The 21,390-nt window shown below is 43.1% G+C and overlaps 1 protein-coding gene and 1 long non-coding RNA gene across 6 annotated transcripts in view; one reads left to right on the top strand and one right to left on the bottom strand.

Annotated features, from left to right (window-relative positions):
• LOC135258970 (uncharacterized) overlaps window positions 1–11,648 on the top strand; it is a 132,581-nt gene extending 120,933 nt beyond the window's left edge. The window contains exon 3 of the long non-coding RNA XR_010331163.1: window positions 10,697–11,648. This is a non-coding gene — a long non-coding RNA (uncharacterized LOC135258970). The remainder of the gene's footprint in view (window positions 1–10,696) is intronic.
• Window positions 11,649–12,313: 665 nt separating this feature from the next.
• The window catches only part of LOC135258968 (chemokine-like protein TAFA-5), a 91,621-nt gene continuing 82,544 nt past the window's right edge, over window positions 12,314–21,390 (bottom strand). For 4 of the 5 annotated variants that reach the window (XM_064342724.1, XM_064342723.1, XM_064342722.1 and 1 more), the window contains one exon: window positions 12,314–13,645. In XM_064342724.1, the coding sequence (XP_064198794.1) occupies window positions 13,637–13,645 (9 nt within the window). In that variant the 3' untranslated portion in view covers window positions 12,314–13,636. Of the gene's footprint in view, window positions 13,646–17,764; window positions 17,919–21,390 lie in introns of all 5 variants that reach the window. The other variant, XR_010331161.1, reaches the window with a different exon arrangement.

Here is a 21,390-nt window from a genome sequence, read left to right as displayed (position 1 = left end):
TCAGTCCTGCCAGGCCAGGGAAGCAAGGACACACCAGACTTCAAAGGCCTGCGACTGCTTAGGTGAATTGAAACAAACGCAGAAGTGGGAAACTTTTTTATGCTTTGGAAGTCAGAATGTAAGCAGCTCAGACTTACTTTCTCTTGTTCTCTCGCATATACATATATAGCAGTTTGTAAACATATAATAATTATACACAATATTTGTAGAGCACTGCATAACACTCGCTGCCCGAATATGATAAGAAAATGATAATAAAAAAGAGGATATTCAGTCATCCTTTCGAAATCTCCATAATTTCTTTATGATTTCCTTTCAAGGAACCACAGGCCAGGCTTTCACTTTGGCAATTCATTTCAGAATCCCCCAAAAATCTTCTATCCTGCACATTCCCTCACACCCACCCACCTCGGGGCCATCAATCTGCACAAATTTGCTGAGAGCAGGAGCGTGTGGTATAACCATCCAGCATTATGCATTCACACAGCCAGCAAATTTAGCAGTCTGCATTTTCCCTTTGCCTCTTTAGCCCCTGAAATGCAAAACAACCACAGAATGCATGTGTCTTGCGTTGGCTAAATCAGGGACGGTTTACTGCTCAGTTTGAGTAATGGAGGTATGGAAGACTGGAAAAGATCTGGGTCCTGGGTATACAACAGGACTATTCACCGGCTTGGATTATGTTTTTTCTGGTAGAGGCAACCCTGAGATGCAGATGGCTCTTGCCTACGGTTTAACGGTGTCTGCAAAAGGACCGTGACTTTGGGATTGTTCGGGGTCACTGTACAGACACCCTGTTTTCTTCTTTCTTTTTAAGGGGGTTGGTTGAGGGGGGGGCTGACAGGTGTAGTGGAGTCTCACGGGTCTCTCTGCGGACACGGTAATGCGTGTCCGGGGGGCGGGGGGGGGGGGGTGGCAGGGGGCTGATTTTCGGCTTGTCCCCTGAGGACCGGAGACGTCACCTGCCGATGATTAATGCCCGGGCCGGCACGCCACCTGAAGGGCGGGGACGCGATTCCGCTCGCCGCGCCGGACGCGCTCCGCGCTGCCGCGGCAACCGAGGCGCGAAGCCCCGCCCCTCACGCTCGGGGGTTGCAGCTAGCAGCGCCGCCGGCAAAACGAATAAATAAATGAAGAGGGAGACGTGCTACCGTGTCATTATCTTCACATTCATCAGGCCTCCTCGGCTGCTGAGGCCCTCTCCGCGGAGCCGCTCGTCTCCAGCGTGGATTTGGCGCGCCCCGCGGATGTGATGGATGTGCGTCTGCCACGCGGGCCCTTTCTTCCCCGGCCTTAACAACCACAATTAAACTGGAAATGGCTTTTTGATTTCCCTAATTGCTTTTCTCGGCCACGCTCGCAGGTCTGCGGGATGCTATCGGGGACCTCAGAGTGCATGTGTGAAAGATGGGGACTGAGACTTCCCGTGAAAGCCAGATCAGTTTTGTTACTATATTTCTGCATTTGGAATAAGTAGGTCTACTGAATTGGATCTGGAAAAAAAATGTGTATTATTGCCAAATGCTCATTTACTGAAGACTCCGAAACATAAATATATTGATCTTATCTTTATTTGGGCAATAAATATTTGAATCAATAACTGCAAATAATCCCTGTTGTTGTAATTGCTGAACTGCAACATTAACCCTTATGGCTTCAACAAAATTACTGCTGAGAATGTTTTATATATGCTTTCACTCTGATGTGAACTTTGACCTTCTCTTTAAGTAGATTTTGACTGCTGGACATCAATACCACTGTTACAATTCAAACCCTTGCTGCTGTTTCTCTCAAATGTACACCACACATTATCTTTATATAACTATGTTTATATGTTTTTTATCTTTGAAATCTTCAGAATTAACGTTTACCGTTGTCCTTTTTCTGCCACTCAGCATGCAATAGTTACATAGATCTAAAAAATATTAAATTCTTTATCACCTTCCAACACAAATCTTTACACGAGAAATATGGTTACAATGGTAAAGCTAATGGTAATAACAATGCAAAACAAAAGCAAATTATCTGTCCTGTTCTCAAAGATAAATTTGTTACTCCAGAAATAGCACTATTGTGGGCAGCCTGAAAACCCTGCCTGAGTGTCTGTCCTCAGTTTTAATATTTCAGAAAACCAATCAGCAAAGAATGCGCAGAAACAACTTCAAATTTACTGTCTAAACAAACGATCCAATATAGAGACTACACCGCCAAATAACTTTACAACATGGAGCTGGTGGTTTTTTTCAGCCTGACTGCTTCCTCTGTTCATAAAAGGAGAAGAGATGTTACATTCCAAATTATAGTCCATGATAAAATAATCAAAATTAAATTCAAAGTATATGGAAAATGTCTTTTAGATTAACTAATTATTTTTTAATTGGAGTGTGCATGCCTGTTAATTTTTAATGGCTGTATAATGCGTTTGGATGCACGGCGTAAGATTACTGGTTTTACTGAATACCCCCTAGTACAGAAGTACTCAAGGATACGTCACAGTGCAGACAGCAGGCGCGACGGTCTTTAGTTCATCACGAAAAGCCTATGCAGATCACGAGATCTCGACCCCTCGGCGCGGGGCACCGAGCAGTACCGCTTCACATCTTTGACCCAGTCAAATGTATCTTTGCAAAGAAAAAAAAAAAGGGAAATGGAGCCAGGGCAACCTCTCGATTTTAGCGGCTGCGAAAGGCAGTGGCTTTGACGGCCCGAAAGATTTTCGAGTTCGGAGTAAATGACCCCACGTGGGAGCAGCCCTGCCGCCGGAGCAGCGGAGACCCCGAGAGCAGCGGCGGCCTCCAAGACTCCGGCCACTTCACAGCTCCGAATAGGAGAGAATGCGATCTGGGCTGATGCTGCTGTCGGTGACCTCACAACTCCGGAACATCGGGTCATGTTGTCATGCCTGATCCTGCACATTAGCCCCCCGCCCCCCACTCTTTCCGAAAGGGTGTGCTCTATTCAAAGGAGCAGGGAAGTGGAAATTCACATTATGTGTTCCCGTCAATGTTCCTGTGTATCTCTGTGTAATGGCGTCTCTTTGAACAGACTGCAATAATCTAATGTCTAAAAATAATAAACGCACCGCGGCTGTTTGCCTAAATGAGTTGTTCAGAACCCGTGGAGAAATTTTTTTGGTTGAGCAGAAAAATGTTTTGTTTCAGGTGAGTGGTTCGCGAAAAACAATTGTGGAAGGCTGATTCTTGTGCTTGTTGAACCACAATGACAATATCTATCTGGATTTTTATCTTCAAAATGTGAAAATAAGATCATAAGAGCTCGTCTTGTGGAGGGAACACAGGGTCCGTCACTTAGTACACATTTTTTTAAAATGCAGCCCACTGAGCTCTCGTACATTTTTTTTAACGAGATGTGCAATCATGCTCTGATTTATATATTTCTTAAAATAGCTCATAATCCCTGGTCATCAGGTTGTCGTTGTTGGTTCTCAGTTATTTTAAAGAAGCTCAAGGGTATAAATGAGTGGTCTTCGGGTCTAATTTCTTTGTTCTCATTAATCCTCAAGAGAATATGCAAACAAATGCATAGGCAATTTCAGGGCAAAGATGTTGGTTACTGTAGGTCTGGTTTTCAATTTTACTCTGACAAGTGGGCGTCATCTTGCACTAATAAGTTTATGTATTGTAACAGGCACTTAAGTGGAAAAAATACTTTCCAGAGGTGAAACGGCAGTTGACCCAGCCAGCATCTACGAATGTCCAGCTCTCGAAGGCAGTGGCCTCACGCCTGTGGAGGTAGCTGGGATGCTATAATAATAAGGGTACAAGCTTTTTATCAATAAGAAGCTTGTACCCTTATTATTTATTTATTTACTTATTTTATTTCCTGTAATGTGCTGTATGACAAATGGCTAATTACGGAAGACATTCAATGTCTGGATGTACTCAATTATAGACTGATAGGTGACATCTTTTGGGGTCCTAATTGCTCAAAGTGTGGTCAACTAGTCACTGAAACTAAACTATAAGCAACAAATGAGAGAGTTCAGTGACAGAGCAAATGGGCATGAGCCAAACCTATGTGTTGGAATAAGTGAAAGGACAAAAATTAAGTAAAAACTTTTTTCAACAACTTTGATCACGGTACTGGCTTTGAGAAGAGCAGGCCAGCGTACACAGTAGGTGTCCTGGGCTGAGTTTGAAAATACTACTCTACATTATTACTTGCCTCACCCAAGCTGTAGGGGATTAAAAAAAGAAACATTTTTATAGTTTTGGCTCTCAGTCTATTGCGCTCATAAACTCATCAGGCTTTGGTTTCACGTTGGAATTATATTTCAAGGCAGGCATGTTACTCTCAGGCTTGCTTTTTGAAATTGTCTTTGCCTTAATCCACAAATCAATGTGTCTGACACATAGAAATAACACCATAACCTGGATTTACGGTGTCAATTTTCAGTCGTCCTCAATCACAAGCAAAACCTAATAACAACATCATTGCACCAGTGCCTGTTCCACCTGAAAGACATGCACAGCTCAATGTGCTCAATAAATGAAACCAAATATAATACATTCTCAACGACATCATACCTATGCGACGTGTGTGCATATATATTGTTGTGGTTTCTGTGGACGAAAATGGAACTTTATATTGGTGCTCCCATTTTTCTTTTGACCACTACCCTTACCTAATGGTTTGTTTTACTATTGTTGTTCTGCAGCAGTGAGTATGTAGTTTTGTGTTTTTCACATTCCTAAGGGCTACCAACGCCATTTTTAGACTTTTAGACGATGCAGCTATTCATACCCTAGCTGTGAGTTTGCCTGAAGAAAAAAAAAATCACATTTCCAAATGGCCGCAGTGATGATAGTAGCAATGTAATGCTAGGTAATTGTTTTATTTCCCTGAGCTTTGAAATCCCAGGGGTTCCCAGTATTTTAAGATGAAAGAGACCTGGCATGAAAGGGACAGTGTAATGCAATGATTAACCATCACCAGTCCTGGGCAAAGGGCTTCGCTTCTTTTGGGAAATGTGAGTGTTGTTACTGCGTCACATCTGAGAACTTTTTTGTGTGTGTGTGTGTGTGTGTTGTTTTCCTTTCTTTTAAAGAGACACTGCAGCTGTGGTCACATAAAAAAAAGTTACATGAAAACATCACCCCCATCTTCAAATTACATCCACTGATAAAGTGCCACAGACGTTTTCAAAACGAGATGCGATAATATGCTTTTTCGAGCACTGTTTAGATAAATTACAGCAGATGACAAGAAACGGCCTCTCTTATTAGACCATTTAAATGTATAGGACTACCCCCGGTTTCAATTCGCTCCCTGTGCAGTCGTGAATAACTCCATCAAAACCGTTCCCTCGGGGACGCCGAGGCGCGCGACCGCTGAGACTGCGCTCCGGAGTTTCATTGTTAAACTAATGAACAGACAAGGACGAGATTAAAACATCTCCAACATCGTTTGGTCCCCGAAGCGGCGCGAACGGGGTCTCCCGCGGAGCCCACTTAACACCACGGGATCGCAGGCGGAGTCCCCCCCCCAAGGTGAGGCCCTCAATCAGAGAAGCGCGCTTGCGTGCCCCCCCCACCCCCCCCCCCATTTCCTCCACGTAAATAAATATATAAATAAGTAAGAGCGGAAAGTTTGCGCTCGCTGTTCAGAAGTCAGAGGCGATGGTCAGCTGCAGCGCAAGCTAATTTTCATTAGTCGGGGTGGATGATGGGGAAACTGTATCGGGAACGCCGTAAGATACGCAGGAGAAGACAATGCTAGGGTTGGCTCTGCTACTTTCTCCCTGCTCCCATCTCCCGCCTTGGTGTGTGCGCACGATATATTTTTAGCTGCTGAAATGTATCATTCCGAAATTCTTTCTGGAGATTTCAACAGTTATCAGCAGAAACAAATAAATAGCTGGCAGGTTCATTTCGGTGGACAGGGATTTCCTTCAGGAGAGCGTAAGCCCTGCAAGCAGTCAGGTGAATACAGTGACTGTGGGACTCACTGCACACACGTCTCATTTATTTATTTATAGATTTGTCCGTGGCACACGCATGGGTTTATTATAGTAATACATAGCTGCTCCAAACACAATTACTATAAATATGGCAATTCAGTGGTTCAATAATGGACGTGGGCTCTGTAGAACAGAGAGATGGGTTGGATACATCATTACCTTCATGTTTGCAGCCATTTTTGTTCCTCGTGCTCTCTGCGAAAGTAAATTTGCTGCTCATCTGGGCGGCTGAGTCCCAGTAATTCAATTTGACATTTTATGGGAAAGACAACGAGGCCTAATAATTGTTGCGCATTTGGATGTGTTCTAATTGATTCCTATTGGAACTGCAAATCATATCACAACGCATGAAGAGTTGAGAAACCAAGAACCTGTAGTGACAGGCATATGACAACATAGGATTCAGATTCCATAAAATATTAAACATCATGAGCAGTTAATATAGAGACTATACTTTACACTGAGGTATCTGTGAAAATATTCCAATTGTATATTTCATATATATATAATCTGTTCTCTTCTGTTATAATAGGAGACAACACTTCTGGGATGTATGTGGTCTGCCTTGTAAAAATCCAAAAGCATTGTGGAAAAACTGTCTCCTGAATGTAAACATTTTTGTACAAATAAATACCAGCAACTTGTGGTGAGGTATATGCTTTGGAGGTAACTGGGTAGTCCCTGACCCTCAAGGCAAAAAATACCTCCACCTTTTTTTTCAGATTTTCCCACAGTATTTTTTTTTTTTACACTGGAATGCATTTGTGTTAAAAATTTCTGCCCTAAAACAAGTCAGGTGACGCAGTGAAGATGGCAACACCACGTGCAACACGTTGCCCCGATAGCCTCCCAACTCCTGCTCCCAAATCTCTCAAGATCCATTTTAATTTAAATGTGGAGCTGCTTTGAAAAGGCTTTAACTATTACGATAATGGGAATGGACTGAACATGTGGGGGGAAAAAAAACTTTCCTGAAAACATTCGCTGATTTATCTATGAATTATTATTCATGAATTGGGAATATATGTGCAAGTATTTCTTGACTGGCAGAATAATGTCAGAGCCAACAGGCCAACGAGCACATGGCAGATTCAACTCAGCACAGTTTCATCTTTTTTTATATAACCCCTTTCGCTTATGCAAAAACCAAGCAGATAATTTATTCATAGCTCAGCACTTAGCAACTCTAATCCTCCGCTGATACTCTTAGGTGCACATAATTGTATAATACTGTAAAGGTGGGATTTGCAGGCACTCCGATTATAGGCCGGTGTTTGGAGGAGGAGAAAAAAAAATAGGGAGACCAGAAAATGAGGCACAAGCTCCACGAGAAGGGTCAAAATTACAGCGACGGACCGAACCGAAGCTCCCCCCCCCCACCCCCCCCGCGCTCATTCCGGTCCGGTTTCGCGGTCCCCGTCTCTAATGGAAGCAGACAGAATGTAAATGAGGTTTTAAGGGAGCTGGCCAAGGTGATAATTTTTCTCATTTAGTCGTCAGATGAGCTCGCAAAGCTCCCAGCTGCTGGGCTTCGGTGGGATTCCGCAAAAAAAAAAAATTTAAACTGAATTATGAACTTGAGACATTTCGATGTACTTTCTTTTCCAACTTTTGTTGTCTTTCATCAGTGGTGGAAATTTAAAAAAAAAAACGCTTGTGTTGGAAAAAAAAAAACCTTGAAGATTTTTTTCAATGAAAAGAAAAAAGGAAACTCCTGGCAACGTATAGGCTTGACCGGCCCGAGTCTCTTAGCTGCCCTGTCTCTGCTCTGGCTCTTCACCAAGAACTCTTCCCCCACACAGAGCGCCCATGTAAAAGCAAAGGAGCCATGAAACTATCTTAAATGGAGGATCATTACCCATAGTTGTTTATGCAAAGTCCCGCTTAGTTCTTTTTTTTGTGGGCACTTGTGTCCTGCATCTTTAGCAGCTTGGTGCAGTAAGGTTTGAGGACTAAATTAAAGTTGGGAGAGAGAGGGGCTCTCCCCTGATCAAGACATTGGTAACATTTTAATGGGTTTTAGTCAGTGAAGACCCGGTTTATAAACTAAGCTCTCAGAGTTTGCCAAATGCAGCTTCTATTCAGAGAGATGGATGAGGTCACTGTTTGTTCTTGACTGCCCAAGGACTACATACACTAGTTGTGATGCAAAGCATTCAATCACAGTAAGCACACTCACTTCAGGAAAGCCTTTTTAATTCTAAGATCCTCCTCAGCTGACAGAATTTCAACGCTTCTTTTAAAAACCATTAGCATGCACTATGCAGTATGTTGAGTGTAAATTTTTGAGGGTGATTGTGATTTCATTGTGTGGTAAAAAAAAATAAGTAAAAAAAAGGATTGGAAACTGATCATGGGGGAGAGGTTAATTCAAAGAACTGTATGTGATGTTTGTGTTTTTATACTCTACAAAAGAAATGTCAAGTTTTTAAATAAATAAAATGTATTATTCATCCCAGGGTCTGAAATAAGAACAATGTTTTAAAATAAACTGAAAGGCGACTAGATCTCTTGCAGTATGTTGGCATGCCAGATCAGTGTAGGTGTGTTTTTAGAATGCACAGCAGAGCGGTGTTTTTAACGTTGTAAATGCGCGCCCACATCCTGCGCGCGGTAAGACCCAGTGTTCCCGCCGCTCGGCTGCTGTTTTCGCGGTCACGGTGGCTGCGCACCTTTGGCACGGCGCGTCCTCTGCGTCCCCCCGCCGCCGCCACGCGACCCAGAGCGCTCCCGTAATGAGCGGCGGTAATGTATGCAGGCTGCTAACGGGGCCTAATGGCGCCTGAAGCCCGACTGACAGGCACATGTCTCCTCCGGGCTCGGAGGTGGGAGCAGGGGGCTTCGCTTACCAGGAAAGGGGCCAGGAACGAGGGGGGTGGGGGGCACGCAGGCCAGGGACTCTACAGAGAGGGCGGGCACGAGGACTGAGTATGGGGGAAAGGAGCTGGGGGAGAGAGCGTGGGCCTGGGACTAAGTCTGCTGAGAAACGGAGTTTGGAATCCTGCAGGGTTCCTGGGGGAAACAGGGGTGCTGGGATAGAATAGAGAGCCCATTTTAATTCCGTTTTACTCACACATAATTTTCCCCAATGTTTGGAAGGTAACACTCTGGCAACCCTGGAGCAATGTGGGAAGTAGCCTTCCACAAACGGCTGGCTTCTGTCCCTCATGCAGGGTTTTGAAATGCGTTGCCTCCAGGATTTGGCATGCTCTGAAAAACTCCCATTACTGTCAAAACTTTCCAGACTGAGGCTGAGGAGGTTGTACTTCCATGTGCACGTTAGTCATTTTCATAGGTGTGAAAGGGTTTATTTATCTGGCAAGGTATGATCACGGCAGTGGAAGAACGTGTTCAGCCACAGAGAGAAAAAAGCCAATCCTTCCAGAAAATATGGTCTCCAGTGAGCTGAAATCTAATTTTTTTCACCATCCTCCTCACGTGCAAAGATGTGGAGAAGATGATTAAAAACACTGTCAGCCGAAATAACGATATACAAATGACCGTTTCTGTTTAAATGGCATGATTTCAGCCCCCCTTCTTCGGTATTACTGGACTGTCAGCTTTTTAAGTTTTTTCAGCTTCATTTTTTTCTGACCTTGACACATTATCGGAATTGCAAAAAAAACCCCCCAGAGTTTTACAGGGGTTGAAAATATTGGCAACGGCTGTGCTAGCCCCACTGCGGAAAGCAGCTGGGGGAGCCATATTACGTATTGATCTCCTTCAAATCATCGCAGGCCGAGTTAATTAGATTTATATCATAAACAAAGACTTACAATATGAAATTCGTATCAACGGCCGAATGTTATCCATCAAACTAAATAATAATATTGCGCACTATTGATGTTGCATTGGTGTTCCCTGGATTTATCGGTGCATTAAAGCGCACAGACTCTCGGTGTTTACTGCTGGCAGCATTGCAGTGGAGGGCTTATACTGCTTCTGCTCCGCTGTAGGAGACCTCAATGACAGAGGAGGGAAAAATAAGTCAGCGAAGCACTGTCCGTTTCTCAGGCCTGAAGCCTGGGCCCCCTGATAGAAGTGTCCATGTATTGTACTATTCTTGATTTACTTTTTACTAAAAAAAAAAAAAAGTTCACAAGAAAATAATTTTTTACATTCTGTTACACGCATGAATTTTTGTAGGTACGTGTAAGTTATGGCTGCAGAAAATCCAAGCGTGCAGAAAAACTCTAACGTTTATGGCATATGTGCAGAATTCGACTTCAGGAAAAGCTGAATCACAATAAATGTCAGGCAGATGTCACTAGAGACATATTTCCTGCTCTCTTGTCCAGGAAAAACATGTACATTCTGCACATAGGACATTCTCGTGCACACACAAAAACACTCGCGTGTGTGCCAGGTATGAATGTTAATCTATTAGCATGCGACCCACTTATCTCCCCTTGGTACATAAAACTGGACTAACTTTGGCCTTTTTTTCCCTCCACCTGAATGTACCACAGCCCCAGGAAGCACCACACTATATTTTTATAATCAAATTAAATATGCAGAAGCAAGTCTCCTAGCACATTTACCTCAAGGGCACAAGCAGGCTATTGGAATTCAATCAGGTGGAAATTAAATATTCCAGCCCTCTTGCTAATCAGCTATTAGAAAAAGCTCTGCTCCCTGAGATGTCCCCCCCCCCCTTTCCCATGCAGTTCCCAGTAGCTTCCAGGAAAACACGGACACGGCTTTATTTATTTACAGCGCGTGTTCGATGCTGGCGGAAACCGCGGCCGGTCGTGACAGCGAAGCGCGGCGAGGACGCGATGCGCGATGGCAGCCCGGGCCGGAGGAGCGGTGAAGAGCTCAGGGGCCCCGTCAGCAGCAGACACCTGTTCCCGCGCGCTCCGTCCCTCCGGCCGCCGCCTAAAATGGAGTCCGGAGCAGAGGGGAACGCGGCGGTCCAGGGCGTCAGGGCCACGCCCTTTTCCCGCAGATGCACTCCTGGATGTCCCGTCGGGTTTCTGCAGTCTGTGGACCGCCGCGGTCGTCGCGTCGCCGAAGATGCGCCGGCGTCCATTTTGAAACGATCATCACCCAAAGCGCTCCACTGGGGAGAAGAATTCCTCAGGAAGCCCGGCCTGTGATAACCGCTACTGTTAAATCCCAACAGAAGGTGTTCCTGTTACCTTCTGTGTCTTGCAGTGAGTGCCTATTACCTCACAACGTTGACCCTGTAACCAGACCAGCAGGAGCTCATGAACTTTCAGGCACATTTACACACCCTGACTCTGTGTATTTACCTTCACCTGTCTTTGGATGCTCAAATCTTTAGCCAATCAAACTTGCGTGGGAGGCCCACAGATTCTTCTGCCCTGTTTCTTCATTTCCTCCACAGGAACAGTCATACTGCCAAGAACAACACTCCAACACCTACTGTAACATATGTTGTACTAAATAAACAGATTATATTCACTCTTAAACAACTATCTTTGGTTGCCATTAGGGGACAGAGTGAAATATTTTGAACGTTTTTTATTTTATTACCAGACAGACACAAACCCACTGGTCCATTTCTGTAGATATTGGCTTATCAGCCTATTTAATAATAATTCCAGGTGAAGTTCCCATTGGGCTATGCCAATGTCAACTGGAATCAAATATATGTCTCATTGTCAACTGTATCAATAAAAATCACCTTGGTTCCTTTCATGTATGTACGTATGTGTGTGAGTGTGTGTGTGTGTGTATGCGCATGTGTGTATGTATGTAATGTACATTTGTATGTATGCATGTACCATGGATTTACCTCACTGTTTACACTGTAGTGGATGTGCATACTGCACTACACATAGGCATTGGTGTAAAACAAAATGCTGGAAGAAACACACTTTTCCATCATGAAAGGAACCGATTTTTCTCCACGAACATTACAGGCCTTACCATACAGATAAAAGGGAAAAAATCAAACTCTAGAAAAACGTGATGAGTCTCTAAGCCTTTTACAATCGTGCATGTTTTTAACGTTTACTTTTGTTTTCAACATTAAATTTGAGCGAGTGATATTTCTTGCATGTATTTTTTGCATGTATTCTTATGCTTTTTAGTATAAAATATTTTCTTAATGTAAATGCTGCTAAGAGTTTTCTAAGACATTTCTGCCTTCAAGTAACATTAATCTGAGGTCAGCACTGTGCAGCAAACACACGCACGCATTCTCGCACACACGCACACACACATGCACACACGCACGCACATCCACGCACACAGACACACACACAAAAATAAAATCAGTCATAGAGAAACGAGTCAGAATGAATCTGATTTTCACACTACTACTATACAGTACAATGGCAAACAATTCCATGGTCCAGATGCTAATGAGGTATAAAGTCTAGTTGTTTTTCCCCTTTCTTTTTAATATATAGCCAATGTTGGTCATGTGACTGAAACAATATCAATGGATAGAAAAGTAGACCGGCCAATCACGGGCCAATGAAATACTGGGACAGACCAGCAAGATGAGCACAGAGTTCTTCTTGTATCCACTGTTTATGACTGCCATTGTTACCACATTATTTGTGTTAAATAAGGTTTTCTACAAAGATACAACATATAAAACTGTTAAATATATAACTTTAGGCTTTTCAAAATACATTTAATGATTTTTTTTCTCTTCCCCAAACTGATACGACTCTTTCATCGTTTTATTCTCTTCTGGTGATAAATGGTTTGCTCATTTACTGTAACCAACCATGCTTATTGCAAATTGTCCAAATATAGCTACTGGAAAATGAAAACCTGATTTTATATATATGTATATATAGATATATACATATATATGAATCAGGTTCAAATACCAAAGTGAGTTAAGTCCAAGAAAAACGTCAGCAAAGTATTAAAGGTCCTTTGATATTTCAGATTGAACAGGTCACTTATTTATGTCCACAAACCTTTTGCTCCATTCAGCAGCAGTCATGTGCGTGTGTGTGTGTGTGTGTGTGTGTGTGTCTGTGTGTGAGAGCACGTGCACGTTTACACGCATTTGTGTGTGTGTGTGATTTTGCCAGCTGTCCACTGCTGTCCAGCTGAATCCGTAAGGTTCCCAGAATGCCATTTGTTTTCAACTTGGTCCATCCTGTCCACGCAAAATGTTGTTTTTCTTTGGTCTGTAAAAATATCGAGAAAGCGCCAAATATTAAGTTCAGCAGTTGCCATATACACAAGACGGGCATAGCAGGGTCCATTTCTCCACGGCCTCGTGCTGAGTAAGAACCACTGGACCCGTCCACGGCGAGCCGGTACCCCAAAGTCCTAGGGATGTGGCGGGGCTGCGTTGGTTTGGGTGGGGTGGGGAGGGGACTCCCTCTCAGGCAAAACTAGAACTCCAACAGCGTGGAACAATCGGGAGTGGAAATCGAGGGTCCCTCCTAAAAGTGTGTCGCGGCAGCAGTTGGAGTGCGCTACATCCCTGGCTCCCTTGTTCTGGGTGAGGTGCACAGACGAGAGCCTGTAGTTCAACGTGGCACAAGGTGGGGGGCGCTGTCCATGTATGACGCAGACGGATGGACGGACAGACGGATGGAGATGTCGAGCGAGTGGCGGGAGGCGGGCGATTCCACTGCGGCAAAGACGGGAGGTGGGAGGCGGCCGTCGCTGCGTCCGGACTGCACCTCACCGTGGGAGTCTCCTTGGCTACGGTTGTCAGGACACCTGGGAATTGATAAGAACACAACGTCACGGGACCAGCCAATCGATACCAGCACTCAGCCATCTTGCAGTAATTGCCCCCTTTGCATGTACAAGCATGATTCTGGCAAATTCATCAACCAATAACATTTTGTAGAGTAAACAATTTTGCGATTTGCTGATCTGCTATAAAATCTCAGTTCCTCTAAGACCTTCGTAGAAGTAAGACAGAATTGACTACTTTCAGAATATATATATATATATATGAAATACACACACACACACGAGACAGCTTAATGCAAAAAAGGAAATAATATTTTGTGTCACTTGGATGTGTAATTAAACATTCCAAAAATATGTTTTTGTTTAAAAAATGTTCATCAATTGTATTTATGGTTTTGCATGATTAGAGAGCTTCTCTATTAGCCCCTCATAACAAATAAACCAATAAGTAAAACATTCAGCAGTTAATTGTCTGCTCTGTCCAATCAAAAGCTACGGCTGGTCATAAGGTTTGTTTATTTGATCAATGGAGGGTCAGGTTTACTGTAGGCTTACTGTCCAACATGCACTTTGAAATCTGCAATGAACCACTGCAAGTACATATTATAAAACACCTGCCATCTTCATTTTTTGCTGGAATTCTGCTTTAAGATACAGCAATTAAAGATACCCTGCATTGGGCTCTGACTGAATCTGTTCAATAATTAAACTGAAATTGAAAACCTTATATTTGCACACTCCTCTTAGTTAAATTTAATGTATTTTTTTCCCTTAATTTGATGAAAGCACCGAGGTTTTCGCAGATTTGTCCGACACCTTCACTTCTCCTAACGAAGTATACATAATTACTCAGGGTAGACATCGCCGGCGAGGGCCAGCAGTTACATTTGCACGAAAGCACAAACGAAGAGAGACAAGGATTCCGACTTGATAGAATAATGCGATTGCTTCGGCAGGAAAATCTCTAGACGACCCAGGATAGCGGAGGTTAAGGGCCGTGACACATTCGTTTCTCATATACAAATAACAGCTCTTAAACGCCATCAGGAGCACTGCGGCACATTCGCTGCCACACACTGCCATTTCTCGCCCATTACCGCGCTTGGCAGTGGGAGCGACACTGCCCTCTAGCGATTCAGCGGTAATTATGTTTGAATTAACACGAAATAATGAAAAAAATGACAATACTTAGCGAGATGTCTCACTCTGATCTCCCAGGAATTAAAATGCAAATGAGGCGAAGGCGTCCTTAGGCGGCTGGAGCTTGCAGCCTCACTTCTCTCCCCCCCCCCACACTCCTCTGTCTCGACCTCTTTCCTCCGTAAAGGATATTTCTGTTTCTTGCATCTATTCACCCAGCCCAATTGATTTTTCAGATCAGTGAGTCAAAATCAGTTTATTATATTACTTAATTAAGAAATAAATTACTTTCTTCATAATTATTTGTGGTTTCACCAAAAAAAAAAAAAAAAACAGCAGGACGTGATTTCTAATGACCATAATAAAGTGCCTTTTATTACATTTTTCTTATCAGTGACAGTAGCTGCCCCTGTCCCCTGTAATGTGCCTCAAAGCCGGTATCTGTCCCTGATTGATGAAATAAAAGGCTGGTGCAATAATCTGTTCCACATAAAAAAAATGGAGAAAGAAAAAAAAAAAAACTCATGACCCGTCTATAGTCTGGGGGACATGACTGTTATGAAGCACTCTGCTGTCCTGTGGAAACCCACACGGTCCTGTACAGCAATCATATCAGTTCCCACAGTAATGCAATCAGGGTGGAATGCACGATCCTCGGGAATTCTGCGATTCGGCGCAGCGAGTGTTCATGGATGGGGCAGAGAGGCTCGTGGGATTGATCATTTTGAAAGGGCCAGAAGTGTGACTAAACATCCTTTGAGAAGATGAACGAAATGAAGCTCTTAAAGCTCAGTTTATTTTTTTTACCACACACACGTTAACCTGCTATCGTTCCACAGGAAGACACTATAATAGCAAAGTTCTAGGAGATTTTTCAATGGTACTTCTACAGATACAGTGTACGTAAATATTATGACAGACTCAGATGGGTATATAAAGTCTGTGGAGCTCAAAAGATGATCTTATGTGCATGAGCTAGCACATTTCCAGCACATAACTTTATGGGCTCAGCAGTTTATGAATTTCTTTCAATAACTTTTTCCTAAACATTTTGGTCAATTAATTCAATGAACTTTTGTCTGTACTAGTTAAAATAATATTTTCAGTCATAGATGACTGGACCCAGGTGAAAACAATTCAGTCCACAAAACAATTTTATCTATATATGCAATATTTGTAATTATGCCAAAATATAACAGCAAAGGTGGGATGAATAATTTGAAATAATAATATTGGCGTAAATTATTATTCTCTCAAATGGAAAGAGAAGGTTACAGTGGAGAGCATTACCCAAAAAAACAGGTGTAAAATAAAAGCAAATACAGTAAAAAAAATAAATAAAAAAAAAAGCTGCAGTATTTCTTCAAAAGGGGTCGCTCAAAGGTTGTTTAACAAGCAACTGGTTGGAAAAAAAGGGAAAACAGCTTTTCAAAAGACTGAATAAGTAAGTCTGACTTTCACTCAAATGCAAATTACCTAAACAGACTGATCTCCCAGGTTTGGACTGAACAGAAGGAATGGGCAAAATACATCCATACTGTAAGGAGTCTGGCTTCTTGCTGTAAACCAGTTCATTTTACAGCTCAGAGGACAAACACAGTGTTACACAATAACAACAGAGGTCACAGTAAACCACTGAATCATCTTTGGCATGCACAAAACTTTATGGCTAAACTGTCATTTTCAATGAAAGTGCAGACTACACCTCTCCGTAAATACAATGGGGGGGGGGGATGGGGGGAGGGGCTGGAGGTCTACATTTCACTTTCTACTCGAAACGTTTCGAATCTGCTAAATGTCATTTCAGTGGATGAGGGTGAGATAAACAGAATCAGAGTGCATTGAAATTACACAAAGCATTTTTCAATGGCAGCAAGCAATTATAATTCATGAAAAATAACCATTAAAAAACAAAAAACAAACGTGACTTTTGCGCAGATTTGCGCATCAGGCCCAACGGTTCGATGGCATGACGTTGTCTTTGCGGGTTTGAGGTGTCGACAGTTTCTCCTCGGTGTATATGGAGAGCGCACGGTGGTTCCCAAACACACTGAGGGTGCGGGGCACAAAGCTGACACAGTTAAACAGGGATGAGACTGACGCCGTTCCCTCAGAAGGGTGTGCGGTGCGTACAGTTGGGGACCCAGCACTCAAGGCACTGAGGAACGGACCCGACGTCCATCCGTTTAGGAGTTGGCTCGCCTTCCTTCCGCGATTCTATTGCAACTGACATCTCTCTCCTGACGACCCCCTGCCCGCAGACAGCCCGCAGACAGTTTCACCCAAATCCTGACATTTCTTTCTTCCTCTCTTAAATGCAGCAATAGTCTCCTTTACCAAACCAATTTTTTTTTTTTTAAACACCGTTCTACAAAATCATTGCCATTGAGAGGTTTTTCCCTAGTTTTGTCATAATCAGCCAAGATGCCAGCAACAAATTATTGAACAATTAACATAAACTATCCTGATTAGGGATGCAAATGATCCAAATATTTGGATACTCGACTCAAATTAAAAAATGCAAACAAATAAGGAATGCTTACTTAATTTCTATAAAATACTTATTCCAATGAAATTTTGTAGCCTACATTAAATCAGGCGTTTGAAACGTGCTAAAAAAAGTTACATTTCCTGAATGTAAAAGGGTGAAAACTGACAAACAGACAAAATTAAGCAGTAACCAAATTCAGTAAACAAAATTTACCAAATTCAGTAAACCAGTGTATTAGTTATTTTCCATCGCTGATTATGACAGTACAGTAGATGATATTTGATATGTTGGACTGCCTGCTAAGGTAATGCACAATGATTTTGATTAGGTCAATGAAAAGGGAGAAGCACGCTCGTCAGACAAAACGCAATTTCAATTTCAATTTCTCCCTTTTCAAAAATCAGTATACCACACACATTCTGCCCCACAGATTTGAACCCAAAACGAAACGTCCACTGGCAACGCATGCAGTGTGAAGCCGATGTGAGGGAGTGACAGTTATGTTGTACCTTGCTGTGTCGCTACGGCCCGCTGTGGCTTTGCAGTTTGCAGTTTTGTTCGTGTCTGTTCTCGCCGAGTGGTTGGTTTTCGCTCTGTCAGGTGTGCTAGCCTCTCCGCCATGTTTGTGTGTATTTGAATGGGTGCTCCGGCACTTCAAAGAGCCTGAAATCACAGGGATGTTTTTGGTTTTTTTTCTGTTTATTTTATTTAATTTTTTTTGCAGATTGATGACTAGGTCCTCAGTTTATGGAGTGAAGCAACATGAACACTGACAGAACAACCCGGTAGCGGTTGAAAAAAACAGATATTTGCAGTACATCTTCTGACAGTTAAAAAAACAAAACAAAACAGCAACAGTAAGGCCTTAATATGACCCCAGTTGCAAGAGAAGCATATTAAATTGATAAGCAAAGTGATATGGGTCAGCAATATATCTCTATATTTTTTTGTCTGAAGGGCAAACAACAGGTTGTTTCATGAATTAATTTTATCTATGGAGAAACAAGGTTGCTATAGCCTTAAGAAGAAATGTTTGGAAAGCCTATCTACCTGATCTGACCTCTCTGACCACCCTTGACCTCAACAGTAGTGGAGTCAGCGCTGCTGGTGAAATGAAGTGAACTCACAAGGCCGAATGTGATTGGCAGTGACATCAGAGAGTGACATGGCATTTTCCTCAAGAACCAGCAGTGACTCTCTGACCCATGATGCAACAGATAAAACCCTTCAAAGCAACAATAAAAAAATACAATTCAGACGAAACTGCGCTATCGTACGCTGCAGTTTGAATCAATCGGCACTTTCACGGAAATGCAGTGCAACTGCCGCCATGAAAAGCAAACCATGTGAGCATTCTACCATATAAACACCCCCCCCCCCCCCCCCCCCCCACGCTCCCACTACACACAACGCATTGTGTATTTTTAATACAAGTCCCAGTAGCTTTTTTTTTCCACCTCCAGAATGGAACATTTTTATGGACTCTTTCAGACGCGCTGTTAACCCTGCATCTCCGGGGAAACGCGCGGTAACAGCCTGAGCAACGGCAGCACAGTCGGGCCTGTGTTTGTGTGCGCGGAGGAGCAGCTGTCCTCTCTTTGGAGACTGTGTTATACCCTCGTCTGGCTGTGCCCCGTGGTGCCGACTGGCCCAGTGGGATCAATTAGAGAGGCGGTGTTGGTACCAGCGGCGGCTAGCGCCCGACCACCCGCGATCTGCGGCTCTCCTCGCTTTCCGCTCCAGCATCCTCACGCCTCCAATCAAATGAGCTTTTTTTATAGCCCATGAACAGACGTACACACACACACACACACACACACACACACACACACACAAACGCGCGTACGCACACACACACACACACACACACACACACACACGTGCAGGCACGCATGCGCACACAAAATATAAACAAGCGCGCGGACACACCGTATTGATTAGTCCAGCTATCCTCATGGCTGCTATTGCTTCTGAAGCGCGTGACAGGGAAGACTCAGTCACCCAGCGATAACAGCACAGCCCTGGCTTAGGGAGAGACAACTCTGTGCAAACAGGAAGGCCGTTCTGAAGATTCAGCGCTACCCTGAGAGGACGGGAATTGGACGTGAGCACATGACACTGCACTCGCTGGGAGCACAACTCTCCCGCTCCCACCCCACCCCGTGTACCCACAGCACGCTCGGCTGTGAAATATTACTGCTTACAGTAATCATCAATTCCCCCTCAACACCAAAGACATACATTTTCTTTAATTAAACGCCCAACCGCTGGGTAGAGCAATATGATAAAGCCTTCACGTATTCTGGTAATTAAGTGCCTAAGTCGACAAGTTACAATCAACGTACTGGAGAAATGAAAAAGGGAATCCGTTTGATTAAGTGATTGTTCATCTGTTGTGCAGATAATTCGGCACCGTCTCAGAGCATTCATACGGGGTTTCCAAAACACCGGTACAGTAGAAAGATGGCCGACAGATGATAGTTTTGAAAAATTGTGACACAGCTGTGGCTGACAGGTTTGCATGCCTCTGAAAACAGCACACAAGGTCTGTGGATGTGAGATTCTGAGATTGTATGACAAATATTTTCACAGCATGCGAAACACAGTGGCTTGCAAATGTCTCTTGCATGGTTTTCACGTTCTGTGGCTTGAAACAAAACTACGACACTTTCAATTAGGAATTTATATTTCTCAACTACACAACCATCTGAAACTGCCAAAGAGAAAATGCCTTGTAAGTAAATAATAATAAAAAAGTGCCTTGATTACATAACATTTCAGACACATTTCCAGTGAGATTCTTACATTAGTTTAGGCGCACATATTCCATAAAAAGAAATGAAATACATCTGTCATACATCTGTAAGACAGGCAGCCCGCAGACAGAAAGTGCATTTCAAGGAATGATTCAACCATAAAGACCAAGGAACTTCTAAAACAACATGTACACTATGCATATGACAAATAAATAATTACTAATAAATTATATATTTAAACACATGCATACATACATACATACAGGGGCGTCGTAGTGGGGGGAAAAGTGGGACTGACTACCCAGGGCCCGAATGGGGGGAGGGCCCTCGAAAAGCCTGGAATGATGCATGAGAGACATGGATCAAGAGAGGAAGGGAGCCCACAGAGGCCCAGGGCCCAGAATTTTGTGCTACACCCCTGCTACATACATACATACATATACACATGCATACATTCAGTACATACATACATACATGTACACATGCATACATACATGATGCAGTACATACATATATACATACATATTGTAATGCAATGATTTCAAGATCTGAAGCATCACCATGTGAAAAATTGATCTTAATACAAGGATTTGAAAAAATGTTGTATAGAGGCAGATACTCCATCTGGGACTATCATTATATTTTAATGTGTAGAGAAGTTATAAGTTCTATCATCAACACAGATCTTTCCCTTCCCTCCCTCTTTCCCTTACTATACTGATATCCACAGATAACATCAGCAATCATCACTTAAATTGCATCATCCTTTTGGCACAGAGATATCATCCAACACATCACACCCTGCAGATCACATCATCCAATAATCACAACTTGCACACTTCTTTGGGAACGACAAGACAAATATACTGCTTTACATTAATGAAGGCAACTGTCAAAAAGAGTGATGCTTTCCTTTTCTTTTTCACAGGGAATCGCGAATCGTCCTGAAATAGTCGGCATATTAAACTGTCAGAAATATCGGCGCAAGTCCCGAGATAATTTCAGAATCCTACAGGCCGTCGTTTTATTGAACTTTTCTGGTAATATTCAGCCGCTCCCAGCAACGGCACGCGAAGGGAGATGCAGCGTTTTCCGTTGTTTAATCGACCAATAAACCAGCGGTGGGCGAAATAAAGCACGAAACATTCGCCGCTCGTGGGGGAAAAAAACCGAAGCAATAAGCAATTACAGAGAAATACGGTTTCGGGGACGACTTCTTTAACAAAATAACGCCATCATCACGGGACATCACAGGTGATTGACAATCCCAGTGACAACAAAGCACACGAAAACAACACAATACCGTTCTGCCGCTGGCTAGAAATTAAGCGTTTAAAAATTGTATCAAATTAGCTTTCACAGTGGCTCTCCAGTCAAGA

This window comes from Anguilla rostrata, chromosome 7 (genome assembly GCF_018555375.3).
Source record: "Anguilla rostrata isolate EN2019 chromosome 7, ASM1855537v3, whole genome shotgun sequence".
In the NCBI taxonomy this organism is placed as follows: domain Eukaryota; kingdom Metazoa; phylum Chordata; class Actinopteri; order Anguilliformes; family Anguillidae; genus Anguilla; species Anguilla rostrata.
Note: the sequence above shows the minus strand (reverse complement) of the source record. Positions and strands in the feature narration are given on the sequence as shown.